At 41.3% G+C, this 18,439-nt stretch overlaps 1 protein-coding gene across 1 annotated transcript in view; it reads right to left on the reverse strand.

Annotated features, from left to right (window-relative positions):
- si:ch211-236l14.4 (SITS-binding protein) overlaps positions 1–5,929 on the reverse strand; it is a 127,357-nt gene extending 121,428 nt beyond the window's left edge. Inside the window, exon 1 of the mRNA XM_029114844.2 lies at positions 4,988–5,929. Within this exon, the coding sequence (XP_028970677.1) occupies positions 4,988–5,458 (471 nt within the window). The 5' untranslated portion in view covers positions 5,459–5,929. The remainder of the gene's footprint in view (positions 1–4,987) is intronic.
- Positions 5,930–18,439: the final 12,510 nt, after the last annotated feature.

An 18,439-nucleotide genomic window follows, 5' to 3' on the forward strand; every position in this document is an offset into this window, starting at 1 on the left:
AAAAGCTGTGATTTAAAGGTGCAATTACAAAAGTTGTCCTCTGTTTTTGTTATGCAATCCCTTTTCCATAAAGTTGGGATGCTGTGTAAAATGAAAAAAATTATGCAAAGATGTGTGCAAATAATTTAAACACAATATTAAATTGAAATAGCACATAAGACGACATATCAAGACTGAAAAAATAGAACCTGGTGGAACACAACTAATTAGGTTAATTGGCAACAAGTCAGTAACATGATTGGTATATTCCCAGAGGATGGGTCTTTCAGAAGGTGTGGAGTGGAGACTCCACGTAGGCAAAAAGTGCATCAATTTAAGAATAATGTTTCTCAATGTAAAATTGAAAAGAGTTTGGGGATAATCTAGGGTACATCATTTCATTAAAAGATTCAGAGAATCTGGAGAAATCTCTGTACACAAGGGACAAGGCCGAAAACCAATATTGGATGCTTATGATCTTCGGGCCCTCGGACAGCACTACATTAAAAGGAGACATGTTTCTGTAGTGGATATCACTGCATGTGCTCAGGAAGACTTCCGAAAACCATTGTCTGTGAACAAAGTTTTTGTTGCTGTATCCACAAATGCAAGTTAATACAGTACCATGCAAAGAAGAAATACGATATAAACAAGATCCAGGAACGCTGCTGTGTTATCTGGGCCCGAGCTCATTTAAGATGGACTGAGGCGATATAAAATATAGCCCGAAACAACTAATTAACCAATTGTCATTCACACACCTGATCCAAATGAAAGAATTGATGATAGGTTGATTATGTCAATCAAGTGTGTAAGTGGTAGGGTAACATTTAAAACAGGTGTGTGAGTGCTTGGGCAAATACAAAAACGTGGACCCCTTTGGGTCCCGAGGAAGTTGGTTTACACAGTCTCCGACCGGACATGAGTTTGATCGTAAGAATTCGACAAAGATAATATTGATAAATACCAGCTCTGTCTGAGAAATTATCATACAATCATTTTAAGACCAAATTTAATCAAATGTAAATTTCATGAATGAGGGCCAATGTCTTTTTCAGGGTAGGCCATCCTTTGTTCAGCAAGACAATGCCAAACCACATACTGCAAGTTTTACAACAGCATGGCCCCGTAGTAAAAGAGTCTGGGTGCTAAACTGCCTGCAATCCAGACCTGTCACCCATTGAAAAAAAATTCAATGGGTGGACACTCAAGATGTTTGGCATGTCTGCAAAAACACTGCACCATTGAGAGCATCCTCTCAGGCTGCATTACTGCCTCTTACGGCAGCAGCTCTGCTGCTGACCGCAAAAACCTCCAGGGTGGTGAGGTCAGCGTTGTGTATCATTGGCTGCCATCTCCCTTCCATGCAACGCATCTACCACACACAATGCCTTATGAAAGCAAGGACATCATAAAAGACTACAACCACACAGGGAATGGTCTGTTCACACTGCTGCCGTCTTTTTATTCCCAGACCATAAGGCTCCTCAACCAGCAACACTGATCTATTGATCACATGATCACTTCATATGCTCTGTTCACATTCATGCACATTTGGTTACACTTTTTTTTTAATCCCATTTTCCATCTGTAGATGTTCTGTACATAGTAATACTATCAAAAAACTTTCAAAAAACTATTGGTTCATAAACAATTGCTTGTTATGGTTAGGTTTAGAATAAGGTTTAGGGTATTGGTTAAGGTTAGGGATAGAATAAAAGTTAGGGTTAAGATATAGGTAAAGGTTAGGGTTAGTGGATAGTTAAAATGTTACAGGTAGTCAGTTGACAAACTGTAGAGCATCTACAAGCACACTTTTGGGACTCTCAAAATAAAGTGTTACAGCACATTGTAATGCATCCCTTTTTGGCACTACAATACCTATATTTATAATATTTTAGATTACTATTCATACTGTCCATATTCCCAATTCTAAATTATTTGAATTTGCTTCTATTAATTTTTATATATATTTATATATATATATTTTTTTAATATATATATGTACACTCACCTAAAGGATTATTAGGAACACCTGTTCAATTTCTCATTAATGCAATTATCTAAATCAACCAATCACATGGCATTTGCTTCAATGCATTTAGGGATGTGGCCCTGGTCAAGACAATCTCCTGAACTCCAAACTGAATGTCAGAATGGGAAAGAAAGGTGATTTAAGCAATTTGGAGCGTGGCATGGTTGTTGGTGCCAGACGGGCCGGTCTGAGTATTTCACAATCTGCTCAGTTACTGGGATTTTCACGCATAACCATTTCTAGGGTTTACAAAGAAGGGTGTGAAAAGGGAAAAACATCCAGTATGCGGCTGTCCTGTGGGCGAAAATGCCTTGTTGATGCTAGAGGTCAGAGGAGAATGGGCCGACTGATTCAAGCTGATAGAAGAGCAACTTTGACTGAAATAACCACTCGTTACAACCGAGGTATGCAGCAAAGCATTTGTGAAGCCACAACATGCACAACCTTGAGGCGGATGGGCTACAACAGCAGAAGACCCCACCGGGTACCACTCATCTCCACTACAAATAGGAAAAAGAGCCTACAATTTGCACAAGCTCACCAAAATTGGACAGTTGAAGACTGGAAGAATGTTGCCTGGTCTGATGAGTCTCGATTTCTGTTGAGACATTCAGATGGTAGAGTCAGAATTTGGCGTAAACAGAATGAGAACATGGATCCATCATGCCTTGTTACCACTGTGCAGGCTGGTGGTGGTGGTGTAATGGTGTGGGGGATGTTTTCTTGGCACACTTTAGGCCCCTTCGTGCCAATTGGGCATCGTTTAAATGCCACGGCCTACCTGAGCATTGGTTCTGACCATGTCCATCCCTTTATGACCACCATGTACCCATCCACTGATGGCTACTTCCAGCAGGATAATGCACCATGTCACAAAACTCGAATCATTCCAAATTGGTTTCTTGAACATGACAATGAGTTCACTGTACTGAAATGGCCCCCACAGTCACCAGATTTCAACCCAATAGAGCATCTTTGGGATGTGGTGGAACGGGAGCCCTGGATGTGGATCCCACAAATCTCCATCAACTGCAAGATGCTATCCTATCAATATGGGCCAACATTTCTAAAGAATGCTTTCAGCACCTTGTTGAATCAATGCCACGTAGAATTAAGGCAGTTCTGAAGGCGAAAGGGGGTCAAACACAGTATTAGTATGGTGTTCCTAATAATCCTTTGTATATCTATATATATAGTATTTTCTTTGACAATTTTTGCTTTATACATTCCTTAATTACTATGTAGATTTTGCGTACCATATCACAATAATTTTATTATTCAGAATGCCGCATGTTATTCGGTGCACTTGACAAATAAAAGACTGTGACTTTTGACATTTGGTACATTATAAAAACAAATACAACAAAGGAGAACCCAAAATGTTGAGCAGCTTTAACTTCCACAACTACAGCAATTGGTCTCCTCCATTCTCAAACGCTTATAGAGCATTATAAAAAACAAGAGGAGATGCAACATAGTAATAAATATGCCCCTGTCCCACAATCTTTGAAAATGTGAAAAACTGGCATTGAATTCAAACTGGGCATATATTCTTCCAAAAATTATGACATTTCTCTGGTTCAACCTTTGGTATATTGTCTTTGTATTATTTTCATTATAGTAGGATTAAATGATTTGCACATATTTGCATTCTGTTTTTATTTGCATTTTACACAGCATCACAACTTTTTTGGAAACAGGGTTGTATATCAATATTTCAATGGTAAAAATATCACTCTGAAATCGTGAACATCAAGATACAACACTTATTCTAAAAGCTGTCTTTTCAGCCTGTTCAGCTAGGATCAAACGTTTGCCCTGTATAATGATATTATAATGTGATTTGATTATAACAAACATTTCATATGGCTAAAGGTCTAGGTTAATATGGGTAAATAGTCTCATATCTGAAAATGTATGCATGTCATGTCTCTTCATCTCATATACTCACCACTTAGGATTGGTTTCACAGACACAGATTAAGCTTTGTCTAGGAATAAAAAAAATCAAGGTTGAAGGATTGACCTTGATTTTTTTTAAATGTACTTTTGTCAAATTTATGTGGTCATTTGTGTATTCTGTCTATTTGTTGTCCATCACCAGCAGCACCTTTACAGAAAGTGAAATTCTGGGTATGTGTAAATGTACTTAGCAAATAAGGATTATTCTGACGCGGCGTCCAAGCAATGGAATACAACCATTCTTGGATGGCAGGTAATATGATTCTGCATGAATATAAGTGCCATATTATGATTCTTCTCAATTCAGCTGTTCACCTGAGAAGTATGCCTATAGGCCTAAAATGATTTGAGACTTACAAGGAATGTACCAATACAAGGATCATTAGGCAACACAAGGGACTGAAGTGCAGTAATTCTGTTGTCTTAGGACCCAGTACCCTAACGAAGTAGACCGGACATTTTAGAACCTGCTTTCCTTCCATAGTGTTGACAAAAAAATATTCGAAATGTCTTGGAAAAAAATATATATATTTCCAGGTGATGTTTAAAAATGTACATGTGTCATTGCCCAAAATTCTACAAATGTTTCATAAGTCCAAAAAGCATAGGTGTATATTTGTTTGAACATGCAACAATAATAAAATACAGGAATAAAAAAGAAAGCACATTTTAATAGATTAAATAGGCTTTCTGCATAAATGCTTACTGGACAGGCTGTTACTTATGCATTTGGCTGTTAAGCAGCCTTAGTGCAGAAGTTTTATGTGTGAATTTGATTCAATTAAAAAAATAAATATATATATATATATATATCCTGATGGCTGCCCCTTAATTTTTTGTTTTGTGTAATGCTAGTTAACTCTGGGTGGGACTTTGAATCCTTGAAAAATGCAATACAAATCCAATGTATTATTATTAATATTATTATTAGTAAGAGGATTAAAAGGTATCTGATATTTATTTAACCAGCTGAATATGTGTGTGTCACAAATAGAGAAAAAATGTTCTATACCTTCAGCTCCACATGACAGTGTACAGGTGACCAGGTTATGCTGTAACACTCAGTCTCCATCTCTTCATTCACCTCCAAGGAGATTTTAACATCTGCTACCGAATCCCACGTGTAGCAGAACTCTGTCTTATTGAGCCAGCACAGGTTCCTAACAAATGGCACTTCAATATCAGGGTTTCCCACATTGCCCACATCAATCTCTGCATAAGTTTTATCTTCCGTCAGTGTCTGTAGGACCAGAGAGTGAGTCCGTCGCTCCCAGATGAGTCCGCTATAGCTCCCCTTAAGGATCCAGTTTTTGTTGGGCTGATCCACCACTTGCCAGTATATGATCCCAATGGTCATTACAAAGAAGATTGCCACTCCGAGACAGGCGATAGCTCCCTTCCAAGTTTCGTTCATCTCCTTCAATCCCGTATCCCATGTTACCTCAGGGATGGGGCTTGGGTTCCTATTTCGAGCATGAGGCATGTTTGTTTTGAGATGAGCAAGATTCAAATTGAAAAATGATGAAAAAAATCTCTGTATGATGTTGTTAAAAAGTTTGGATCACAAGTCATCATGTCATGGTATTGGTTTCAAAATCACTCAATATCTGCTAGCTGAGTTTTGTAAAGTCTCCAACACACCGTGTTACGGCTGTTTTTTTACCAATTCTGCCAGTCACAGAGTTCTGTCATGTGATTGAAAACTTTAAAATTCCCAACAGATGGGAAAATTAATCAGAGAAAAGGTGACTTACCACATGCTGCAGCAGTTTAAAAGTGTTCCTTTTTAAACAGCACTGAACACTGAGGAGTGAGTGAGCAGCCTTAACCCAGGTTTGGCAATGCCTACGAATAGCTCCTTAGAGACTGACTTGCTTGCCCTGCACTTTTGCCCAGGTCTGACGTAGAGCTAGACTGTTTCTTTAGGAAGGTAGAGGAGAGAACGATTAGGGAGCCGGTAGACGCGCAGAGCTTGGCTTAACACAAGTATGAGTAACTGCATACCCGGGACTTCGTCTGAAAGTGGGCGTAAAAAGTGGGTGGATCAACTATGATGGACTTGAAAAAAGAGGGAGGATCAACAGAGATGGGTGTAAAAGAAGAGGGAGGATCAGCAGCAATTGTTGTGGAAAAAGTGGGAGGATCAACAGCAGTGGGTAGAAAATGTGGGTGTATCAACAGCGATGGGTATATTATTTATTAAGATAGATGAGTAAGTTATCTACACGCAATGTTTCAAATGGGGTTAGGGGCATCATGCGAGACAACATGTTTTCTGTATTTGTCATTTGAAAGACACTCAGATAAAGCACATAGATTCAAAGATTTTTAAAGATTTTAAAGTTCTCTTCGTTTTCCTTTTTTTAAATGAGACCTGCAATAGTATTAGCTAGTCCAGCGTGGTTTTTAGAGTTGGGAGAAGAGTACTGTGAGTGTGTAAAGTGAGTATAAGGAGATTACACGTCAATGTAAACTGGTAGACACACCAGCAAGAAAGTATAAATGGGGAATCTCGCAGCTACTTGAATCATTTTGTTGAAAATGATTATTTGAAACATTAACTAAAAACATTAATTGCAGATGTTTACTCATCATTATATTTGTATTTACACTAGTAGTAGAGTAAAAACCATGCCACTTTAATCATGCTCTTTATTTAAGCAACAATTAATCTGATGCCAACACTAGGGGGGCTGTGTCAATACTGCAATGCAGCTTTGATTCACTAGATACTAGTGATTCACTAGATACTTTTTTTCTGTGTAATTATGAGAGGCATAGTTTAGTGTTAGCTAGTGTTGTGTCAATTGAGGGGATCCGTCATTTAAAAGTGGTATTAATAAGAAGCATTTGGAGTCCAGAATGGTGTTTATGATCAAGTGGGATTAAACAGCCATTGTGTATGGAATCAAAACACCAGCTGAAGTCTTCTCCCTCTGAAACAGTAGTGGTGTGGTCAGAGGATGTGCACATTACCATTAGTATCTCCAATTGAAGCAGAACCATTGAGCTATTGGCAGACATACCAATACTTGCACTATCATGGCAGTCTACGTTCACCTTTTAATCAGTGTAACAGTGCCTTTCTGGAGAATTCATGGCATTTCCTTTTAATTGCATTGACTCTCTCTCTCTCTGATTCTTTCACTGCCTGATCTCATCTGACCGGGGTGAATAATTGTGAGAATCATGAGCATTCCCGCTTGACCACTGTTTGAAGAGCATTGGGAAAAGCAATTGTATCATTGCCATGCTGATTTCTGGTAGTGCAGCACACTCTCTGAGCAATGTTCATACACAAACAAACACTGCAAACAGTGTTGGCATGCCTGCGTAGCACACACTAAATGAGCGGCCCTATGTCAGTCTCCTGACCAGACGTAAATACAAGTTTACATCGGAGAGACAGACTGACAAGTGACTGATAACATATTAAGAAATGGAGAACAAAAAGAGAAAAGGAGAAGCGTAAAAGGCAAGGTTAAAAAAAGAAAGGTATCATAGCAAAACACAACCAGATTAAATGTACTTTATTATTTAAATTATTATTATGGCTGTCAAAGTTAATGCATGCATTTTATTTAAAATACCTAATGCTGGTAATTTCTTTGTCCCGTTAACACATTTTATATTTTGGAAACTCAGAGCCATCCATAGTAAGTGCTTGACTTCAGTGGAAGCTGTCAGTATTGCAGTACTCGTCTGCACTTACTGTTTATCAGTAAATGTCTTGGTGGTTGACTTGTCCTGAGCGCTTCACAGATATTGTTTTCAATATATATTATTGGAGAGTCGGCATTCATGTCATGAATGCTTGGCTCTATTGTTTACTCAGTTGTATTTTATTAATCCTTCCTAACAACGCGTTAGTAGACTACACATCCGTGAATGGATGTGTGGAAATTGGAATATCTCTCCTTGCGTCCCACAACCCAATCTATAGATTATAGAGTTAGATATCTGTCAAAAGGTTATGTGTACAGTTGGGTGCAAAAGTTTGCATCCCCCTTGGTTTCAAAATGAAAACTATAAAAATGAACCTCTATCATACAATTTATCTACCGGAAAATACTTAATATTCAGAAGACCTGAAATGAAATAGTTTTACAAAGAGGCTGTGACGACTGCGCCCTCTGCTGCCGCTCTTCCCCCTGCAGCAGGCAGGCTCCAGCTTCAACGTCACCGGTCTTCTAACACCACCGCCCATCTCATTCACGCATTTCACCTGTTGTCTTGTTTAGCGCACCTGGTTCTCATCCTCATCATTCCCCCCTGCTGCAGGTCGACATCGCACTCCAGGCGATCCATCCTGGGCCGACAGACGCCCAGAAGATCTCCTCGCTCGTCTCCTGCCTGTCCGGGAAAGCCCTGGAGTGGGCCACCGCCGTATGGAACATCAAAGGACCCACCCAGGGCAACTACGCTGAATTCATCTGCTGCTTCCGAGAAAATAAGTATTTGATCACCTACCAACCAGTAAGAATTCCGGCTCGCTCTGTTGGTGCAATTATTAGAAAATGGAAGCAGTTCAAGATGACGGTCAATCTCCCTCGGTCTGGTGCTCCATGCAAGATCTCACCTCGTGGGGCATCAATGATCATGAGGAAGGTGAGGGATCAGCCCAGAACTACACGGCAGGACCTGGTCAATGACCTGAAGAGAGATGGGACCACAGTCTCAAAGAAAACCATTAGTAACACACCACGCCGTCATGGATTAAAATCCTGCAGCGCACGCAAGGTCCCCCTGCTCAAGCCAGCGCATGTCCAGGCCCGTCTGAAGTTTGCCAATGACAATCTGGATGAACAAGAGGAGGAATGAGAGAAGGTCATGTGGTCTGATGAGACAAAAAGAGAGCTTTTTGGTCTAAACTCCACTCGCCGTGTTTGGAAGAAGAAGAAGAAGGATGAGTTCAACCCCAAGAACACCATCCCAACCGTGAAGCATGGAGGTGGAAACATCATTCTTTGGGGATGCTTTTCTGCAAAGGTGACAGGACGACTGCACCGTATTGAAGGGGGGATGGATGGGGCCATGTATCGCGAGATCTTGGCCAACAACCTCCTTCCCTCAGTAAGAGCATTGAAGATGGGTCGTGGCTGGGTCTTCCAGCATGACTACGACCCGAAACACACAGCCAGGGCGACTAAGGAGTGGCTCCGTAAGAAGCATCTCAAGGTCCTGGAGTGGCCTAGCCAGTCTCCAGACCTGAACCCAATAGAAAATCTTTGGATGGAGCTGAAAGTCCGTGTTGTGGAGGAGTGGGCCAAAGGTCTGTATGGAGGAGTGGGCCAAAGTCCCTGCTGCAGTGTGTGCAAACCTGGTCAAGAACTACAGGAAACATATGATCTCTGTAATTGCAAACAAAGGTTTCTGTACCAAATACTAAGTTCTGCTTTTCTGATGTATCAAATACTTAATGTGATTTTCTGGATTTTTGTTTTAGATTCCGTCACTCACAGTTGAAGAGTACCAATGATAAAAATTACAGACTTCTACATGCTTTGTAAGTGGGTAAACCTGTAAAATCGGCAGAGTATGAAATACTTGTTCTCCCCACTGTAACTGCATGTCAGCCAGTAATTCAGCAAGGTCCCTTAATCAAGCTAGAACTAGGCCGTATTTGCCAGCTTCGAAATGAATGTCTGCCCTCAGAAAGCCTCTTTTGGGCCAACAGTTTTTTCATTGGGAAATATCAAACACATGGATTTGGAGCAATAACAACAGACTAGGCCAGTACAATTTAATTGATTTTACTTAACAAATAAACACAAAAATGTTTACCCAAAAATGTTTTTTGGGGGGGGAATTACAGTCCATTAATGCTTGGTTCAGAAAAATTGTGAAGAGCTCATTCTGCTAATACATAATTTTTTTTTTTGGATCACAGAGTTAGTGTTTTATTGCTATTTAAGTGTAGGCTATTACACAGTATAGCTATTTAAAACATATGTCCGGTAGCTTATCTGTAGGGCCGGAATTCTGGAATTTTAACACCCTTTTGTACGTTTTGATATGACAAATCGGTTTTCTTAAATAGGTTCACTTGAATTATATTTGCTATAATCAATGATGCAATAAGTAATGTAGCTGCAAGCTAAATTATGCTTGTTATTGGCCAGAACATACACCCTCCTCCAAAGTGCCAAAATGTCCGGTTGATTTAGCAGTGTAATAAGATGGAGAATGGCTTCTCAATCTCTCTTGAATTTAGTAGTATCTTTGAGGTATAGAAAGCAAATTGCAAAAGCAAATTGCACATATTTACATTGGGAGGTATCAAAAAAGTATATGCACATGCAGCAAGTAAACGGCGCTGCTGACCTAGGCTCGGCTACGGCCAGTATTAGGTGGGCCAGAATTGGCGTGCAGTGATAAACAAGGAATTGAATCCCATGCTCGGCCCATTTTTGTGCCACATAACACCGGCCGTAGCTGAGTCTGGGCCAGCAGTGCCGGTTAATTGTCACATGTGGCCCGGAATCATGTGCTATCTGGGTGCTGATGTAAAAAGGGCTTTATAAATAAATTAGATTGATTGGTCCTGCAACAAGAAAATTATCCAAAACATAAGGCAAAATCTACAGAGAAATGGTTTGACAAGCGCCAGAACCTGACAACTAGAACAAAGTTAATGTGTTGCCATGGCCCTCCCAGTCTCCAGACTGGAATTTAATAGAAAATCTCTGGATTGATCTGAAGAAGGCAGTGCATGACAGACGGCCAAGCATCTTGAAAGAGCGAAAATTACAACTGAGAGAATCCAAAGGCTTCTCAGAGGGAGGTTGGAGGAAGTTATAAAGACAAAGGAAGGACATACTAGCTATTAACAATAAAACCAAAAAAGCGGATGCAAATTTTATTATTTTGAATATTTCCCCCAATGTGATAATGAGAGGACATTTGTAAAACATGAAGTCACATTAAATGGCTTATTGATTAAATACATGGCTTTGTTTGATTATTTTTGACATGTCATAACAGGGGGATGCAAACTTTTGCACTCTGTACGTATTGTTGGGATTGTATGGAAATCTATATGAGTATGATCGTAAAATAACTCATACGCAAAATGTGAAACTTAGGCATTAAAATTAGAACTGTGAATGTACAAACCCTGTAGTAGCACCTAGTTGCTTCTAATTCTTCTATGCTACCTTTTGAAGTCAGTCTTTTGAAGTCAGAAGTTACTACTTTTGTTTTCTTTCAAACTCACTCATATTCTTCATGCATCCGTATTACATCTTTCTTTGACAATCCACATAGATAAAGAGTCGTTTTTACCACCGTATCTTGGAGAATGCCTTAGAGGATCACCTGTTTCAATGCTAGCTTCTTTGGTAAGTTCCTGACCTTTTCTCCTCCTCTCAGTCTTCTGAAGAAAGCAGTCCCTACTTCAGCGCGCAGCGTCACTTCTCCGTGGCTCGTTTGCGGCACTAAAGTAACACCGCTCCTTCATCCAGCAACAAGCTAGCCACGTCCTTCTCGTTATCCAGGTAATCCAGCGTAACTTCGTTTAGCATGTTTTCTGACTAAATGTAGTAGCACCTAGTTGCTTCTAATTCTTCTATGCCACCTTTTGAAGTCAGTCTAACTACAACCAGTATTTGAAACACGAGCAAACCAAACGTTCTTCGTTTTAAATGTTTACTTATAAAACACAAAATTATACACGGTCAATAACTTCAAAATAAAACTAACTACATCTAATCAATTTCGCTATGACGTAGTGCTATCTGACTGGAAGCTCAAAATACTGAAATATTATCAAACCTAAACATTACTAAATCATGCATTTTAAACCAATACATTTATGAGTTTTCATGAAATAGTTTTTTACCATTTTAACTGTTTTTAAACTAAATTATTAGTTGAACTAGTCCCTATTTGGCTCTTACATTACCCGGCCCCTAATTGGTTAGGCAGGAGGACTAAGCAATTATAAACTTAAACACTGGGAGCAAAACAATTTCTAAATGTCCAGAAATTATTAACTTGTTTCTTCTTTCTTCACTCTTCTGATGTCGCCTTTTCCAACAAGCACAGTTTGTTTACAGGCCTTTCCAGAGTGCTGGTCTTGGTCTTTATCTTCACTCTTCGCACTGTTCCATTGGAGTCCGGCAACATTTCAACTACCTTTCCTATGAGCCAGGAGTTCCGTGGGGAAGAACTGTCTACTAGTAGCACAACAACTCCCGTCATGAAGTTTCTTCTTGGCTTCAGCCATTTCTGGCACTCCAGAAGAAGTGGAAGGTATTCACGCGTCCATCTAGTCCAAAATAAATCCACAAGATATTGCACTTGCTTCCATCTCTTTCTTGTGTACATGTCATCTTTGCTGAAAATCCCTGGAGGCATATTGGGTTGAGATTTCAACAGCAATAAGTGATTGGGTGTTACGTCATTCACATCATCTGAAACATTTGTAAGCGGCCTGCCGTTAATGATGCTTTCAACCTCGCACATTATTGTCAGAAGACAATCATCGTTCACTGTTTGTTCTTTCAAAAGGGAGTTAAGAATTCTTCGCACAGTCCGAATTTGTCGTTCCCAAACTGGGCTGTTGAATATCAATTTTATTCCCTTTGGCTGCAAGGCCTTTTCAATCTTGTCATTGTCCAGCTGTTGAATGGCTTCTCTCAACACTCTTTCAGCTGCCACAAAATTTGTGCCGTTGTCAGAACGCATGATGGTGACTTGACCTCTCCTACACACAAAGCGATGAATTGCATTAATGCAGGAGTCGGTGTCGAGGCTATCTGCAACTTCAATGTGCACCGCTCGGAGAGTGAGACAAGTAAACATCACGCCGTACCTTTTGACTGTACCCCGGCCACACTTGACATCAAAAGGCTTGACATCAAAAGGCCCGAAGAAATCAACGCCGGTATTTGTGAAGGGAGGCTTATCTGGCAAGAGCCTATCTTCAGGCAGGTTTGCCATTTTTTGCTCACCAACCTTTCCATTAATCCTGCGGCACACTGTACATTTGTTGATTATTTTTCGAATTGCAGAATTGGCTTGTAGGATCCAATACCTGCATCTCAGTTTTGCCAATACATAACTGCGTCCACAGTGTCCTGTTCTTTGGTGTATGTCGCTCAAAACCAGTGTAGCAACTCTGCTTAGCTTTGAAAGAATTGCTTGATGTTTAGCATTTTCTGGCATGGCAGACTTGTTGAGTCTTCCGCCAACCCTTAACGTGCCATCTTGAAGAATTGGATCCAATTTGAACAGCTGACTGCGGCGACTGAGCGGTTTACCCTTTTCCAGTAGTTTGATTTCTTCTCCAAACTGTTGTCTTTGACTGCATTGGATTATTTCTGATTCTGCGGCAACCAGGTCGTCCAAAGTAAGTGATTTATTTTCTGTTGTCTTGAATTTCTTCATTTGTTGTTCTAACTTTGATCTTTCCCTTTCAGGCTCCTTTTCAGTTTGCCTGATTGCTCTTGATATTTTCTTTCTTTCCTCTTTCAGTTTCCACAGATTTTCCTTCACCTTTAAAATCCAGGCCACTGATCTTTTTAGTTTATGTCAGTCCGAGTAATGGTTGATCAGTTTGTCAATTGGTTCCATGTTTTCTTCAACCTTTATCATGTTGACTGTAGCTCCATTCTTGACTTCTGGATCATTTTGAAGGCTTTCTTTCCTTCACACAGGCTGTTCTGACAAGTCACATTCATTGTTCAGCAAGAAGTCCGGCCCATTGATCCATGTTCCTCCTTGCACCAAACTCTTAGCTTTAAGGCCACTGCTGGCTTGATCTGCTGGATTTTCCGTTGTTCAGACATACTTCCATTGTGATGGCTTGGTTGCTTCTCGGATCAACAAAATTTTGTTTGCAACGAAGGTTTTGAAACGAGCAGTTTCACTGTCAATGTATCGGAGCACTGTAGTGCTAGCTGTCCAGAAAACAGATTGTCGCAGGGGAATTTAAAGCTCTTGATGTAACATCTTGTCTATTTTAACAGCGACAACTGCTGCAATCAACTCAAGTCTGGGGATGGTGACCAATTTGAGTGGGGCCAATCTTGACTTCCCCATGAGGAATGCACAACGCTTCTCACCTTGACTATTCTCTAGCAGCAGATAAGTGACAGTGCCGTATGCGGACTCTGAAGCATCTGAAAAATGTAACTTTGCTGCTGCAGTGCATCCAAAATCTGTAGGCTTCAAACACCTGCTCATATGGAAGGTAGAGAGATCACTGACATCTTTGATCCATCCTTTCCAAACTTAAGCGTGTTTTCCGCCAATGTTCTTGTCCCATCCATATTGTTCTTTACAAAGATCTTTCAGCAGGAGTTTAGCAGGCAAGATGATGGGAGCCAAAAAGCCAAGGGGGTCGTAGATGGAATTCACGACTGATAAAATGCCTCTTCTGGTCATCGGCTTATCTTGCAACTTCATACGGTAGGTGAAAGTATTAGTTTCTGTGTCCCACTGTACACCGAGTGTCCTCTCGACTGGCAAAGCATCATGTCTTAGATCCAGGTCTTTCACTTCGCTGGCTCTATGTACTTCAGGGATTGACATTAACACCTTCCTGCTATTGCTCATCCAATTTGTTAGAGTGAAGTCTGGTGGGGAAGTTTCTGAAGCCTGATGCATTCTTACTGATTAAAGGACTTGAGTCCCATTGTTTAGATAGGTAAAGGAATGTGGGGGAGCTGGTATTTGCATAGGGGGCATCTATTGTTTGTCCAGATGCTGTAAGAACTCTTAGAATTGAAGAAGTTACTTATGGCCGGAAGGAGAGCTGTCCTTTGTGTGAAGCTTAGGTAAACACAGTAGTAAACATTATGGCAGGAAGGATAAGGTGGGGGAAGATAGCATTTGACTTGTGTGATAGAACAAATGTGTTTGATTGACATGAGACAGATGGCAGCATCTTACCACACCCCTTTTTCTATGTAATACATACTGTTGAAATGTTTTGAGTCAGAGACTCCTCAGACGATTATGTGTGTGTAAGCGGTTGACGCGTCTCTCATATGTACATAATGGTTAATAAAACGAATGTACAAAAAGAACTTTGTCTCTGTGTTCCTTACTCCGAGTGTCGATACAATGGAATTTCCATCACAATTTGGGGGCTCGTCCTCGGTTACTGATCCTGTGGTCTCCTACATTTTGGGATTCCTCAGTACAGGTACCCGGGCTTCACTTTCGAACTCGGGAGATAAGGGCACTTTAGTTTGCGTTTTGGGCGCATTTATACAGGGGTTAGGGCTCCTTTTTGCGTTAGGGCGCAAGTATATGTGTTAGGGCACATTTTAAATCTGCAGCTAAGGTTAGACCTTATCGATAAAAATCTGCAGCAAGAGTTGGACTTTTTGATAAATTGGATTTCTTTAGATCTGCAGTGGGAGGTTGGACCTTTCAAAATCTGTAGCAAAAGCTATGCTTTTTGTGAGATTGGATCTTTTTCGATCTACAATAAGGTTGGACCCTTTTAAATTGGATTTTCTGGGTAAATTGGGAATGTGGGCCGTGACAAGACCAACTACAACGATAAATAAATAAATGAATTAATTAGTTACCTGAGGTTTATGGTGTTTGGAATATGTGACCAGAAGTTTCTTCGAGTGTTATTAGGTTTTTCCGGCGACTGGCGTTTTCGTTCGGTGATGGATGCTCGGCCTGTCGGGCTGATTGGAGGTAGAAGGACGTGGTAACGTATGTGTGGTTGTTTGGAAAGCGTAGGCTACGGTGTTGTAGATATATTGATTGTATAAGTTATTGAACTGTTGTAGGCAATGAAGCAAAATATTAAGTGTTTGTAACATGAGCTAAAACTGAAGGTGTAAGTAGGAGAATAGGAAATCCTGTTCAAGCTGTTGCCGGGGAGGGAAAGATTTAGCATGTCTGTCTTTTGACAAACAGGAAACAGGTTAACGACACACACACATAGTCTGCAACTGAGTTCAGAATAGACAGACAGAAAACCACAAAGGGCAAAGATGACGCTTGGGGCTGCATTTACACATATAAGGTATAGAACATAAATTGGACCAATGACACACTTGCTTTGCTAACTTAACGCCTCTATCTTTTGGGCGTATTTGAAGTATAAATAATGCTGTTTTGACTGTTGATCTTTGGACATTTTGCGGCGACACTTGTCTCCAGAAGCTTCTGTAATAAATGGATATACGATATGATAATTGACCTGACTCCTGGTGTTTTGTTCTCCTTTCCAACAAACCAACTCGGGGAAGTGTTGATTTCAACAATTTTGGGGGCTCGGTCCGGGATTGGAAAAAGGAAAAGGAATTCGACCCGGTCCAGACAACCTACACGAGATTCACAGGTTCCGAGCCGGCTCATGATAAAGGTAAGCAGAGCCTGTTATATCTAAATTTGCATATTGGCTATGAACTAAATTGTGAACCTGTGGAAAACGTAGTGGGGTACTGGTTTAAGTTCAGGAGGGCGAGGCAATTGGTATTTGTTCTCGGGTTGACTACCCCAGACCACTTCCCGACGGGGACGGTGGAGATTGTAAGCAGGAGACTTGACAATCAGTTGGGTGAACGGCCCGAGGAGATAGGGACACCTCGAACATAACGGGTGAGATAGAATCTCACATATAGATAAACACTAGTAAGGAGATGGACGGTGAGTATGAGAGAGAAGTAGATGACGATGGGTGGGGTCTAGGTATGGGAAAGTGGAAACAATTGGGGATACAGGTGGCAAATGTAATGACAGTTGTAGGCAGGATGGACCCAATTCAGAAAGAAAAGGAAGAGATAGAAGAGAAATTGCGACAAGTGGTGAATGGATTAAGGATGGAGGAAAGGAGACCATTACATGTTATTTTGTGGAATAAGGAGAAGGATTGTGCCAAAAATCGAGATAGAATTAGGGACAAAAAAGAAACAGCAAATTTGGTCAAGAGAGGGAGATATAGAGATCAGGAGAAGGAATGGGAAAAGCACAGAAAAGAATGGTGTAAATTAGCAGTGTGGTGTCAGGGTGTAGAACATTTGAACAAAGAGAAAAAGGAGCAGAAAATTAAGGAGGAGAAAAAGGGAAGAGAGATAGAACCCCCAGCATATGAAGATGACCCGGTGTCGCCTAGTGCACCGCTTGTACCACTGTATCCAGTGTTACGTTTAAAAAGTGGGATATTCTCTTTAGACCCACAGAACAGCAAGCCCGTAACTCAATTCACAGGAAAGCAAGATAAGAGAAAGTTGAGTAGGAAGGCGGAGTCAGAGAGTGAGACAGACACTGAGGGGGAGGTGAAACCTTCAAGGCAAGGGCAGAGAGAGAGTACGGGAGGTATGAGGAGAGGAGCGAGAAGGGGAAAAAACTAGGAGAGAATAAACAGGATGAGGTTACAGGGGCCAGGAAGAAAATGTCAGGCAGTACTAAAGGCAGGTTAGGTGAGGACACAAGGTCGGGGTCGGACGATAGTGACACAGTGAGAAGGACAAAAAATAGGCAGAAAAAAGGAAATTCACATAGAGGACGGGTGTTACTCACGGGGAAAGCAGTAGGGAGATGGACTGACTCAGACGAAGACCCCGACGCAGACAGTAGTGAAGATTGGAGCAAGGGAGACGTAGATGTAGACCCTATGCCGCGTTCGCCCCCACCAGAACAAAAACTACACCATGCCGCATTAGAATCGATTCAAAGGACTAAAAATAAAATGTATACGTGGTCACAAGCAGGGGAAGCTAGTTGTGCTGGGTTTCAGCTGCCTCTCTTTAGAGTGGGAGGCAGCGAACCTCGATATAAACCATTGGGTCTGGGAGACGTACAGGCACTGGTAGATAAATTACCCCCGATGGGAGAGGGAGGTGGACTATGATTGGCACAATTTGATAAACTCACAGCTGGTCAAATGTTGGCACTGGGGGACTGGAGGGCAGTAGCCGCTCGAGCCATGTCCGCCCAGGCTATGACTGAGATAGAAAAAGGGGCCGCCACTAGGCGGAACACTGACGACACCCCTTTCAGTCAGGTGGTCAGGCGCATAGCCACGGCCCTGAGGGAACGATTTCCCTTGCCCGCTGGGGCCCCGATGCCCAAGTTACCTTGGGAAAAAGACCAACACCCTAGACAGTATCTAGAAGCATGTAAAGAAACATGGACCAAACACACAGGGCACCACCCGGGGAAGGGAGGTCTGCAGCAGGAGTGGTTTAGAAGGGCGGTCTTAAAGGGACTTCCAGAGAAAATAAAAGAGGCAATGATGGCAAATCCTGACTTGCCGGGTAGTGAATCACACGTATGGGAAAGACATGTAGTGCATAATTTACAGAGGGCTAAAGGCGAGGAGACAGAGAAAGACAAACAGATACAGGAACTGAAAGAGAAACTGTTGCGCTTACAGCTGGGTGAAGCCAAAGGGAGGTACAATGAAGGGAAAAAGAAACAGACAGATGGCAGCTCTAGGCTCGACAGAACCTGATACACCCGACTTATAACCTGTTCCCACATGGGCACC

Source organism: Esox lucius, chromosome 19 (assembly GCF_011004845.1).
Source record: "Esox lucius isolate fEsoLuc1 chromosome 19, fEsoLuc1.pri, whole genome shotgun sequence".
Classification (NCBI taxonomy): domain Eukaryota; kingdom Metazoa; phylum Chordata; class Actinopteri; order Esociformes; family Esocidae; genus Esox; species Esox lucius.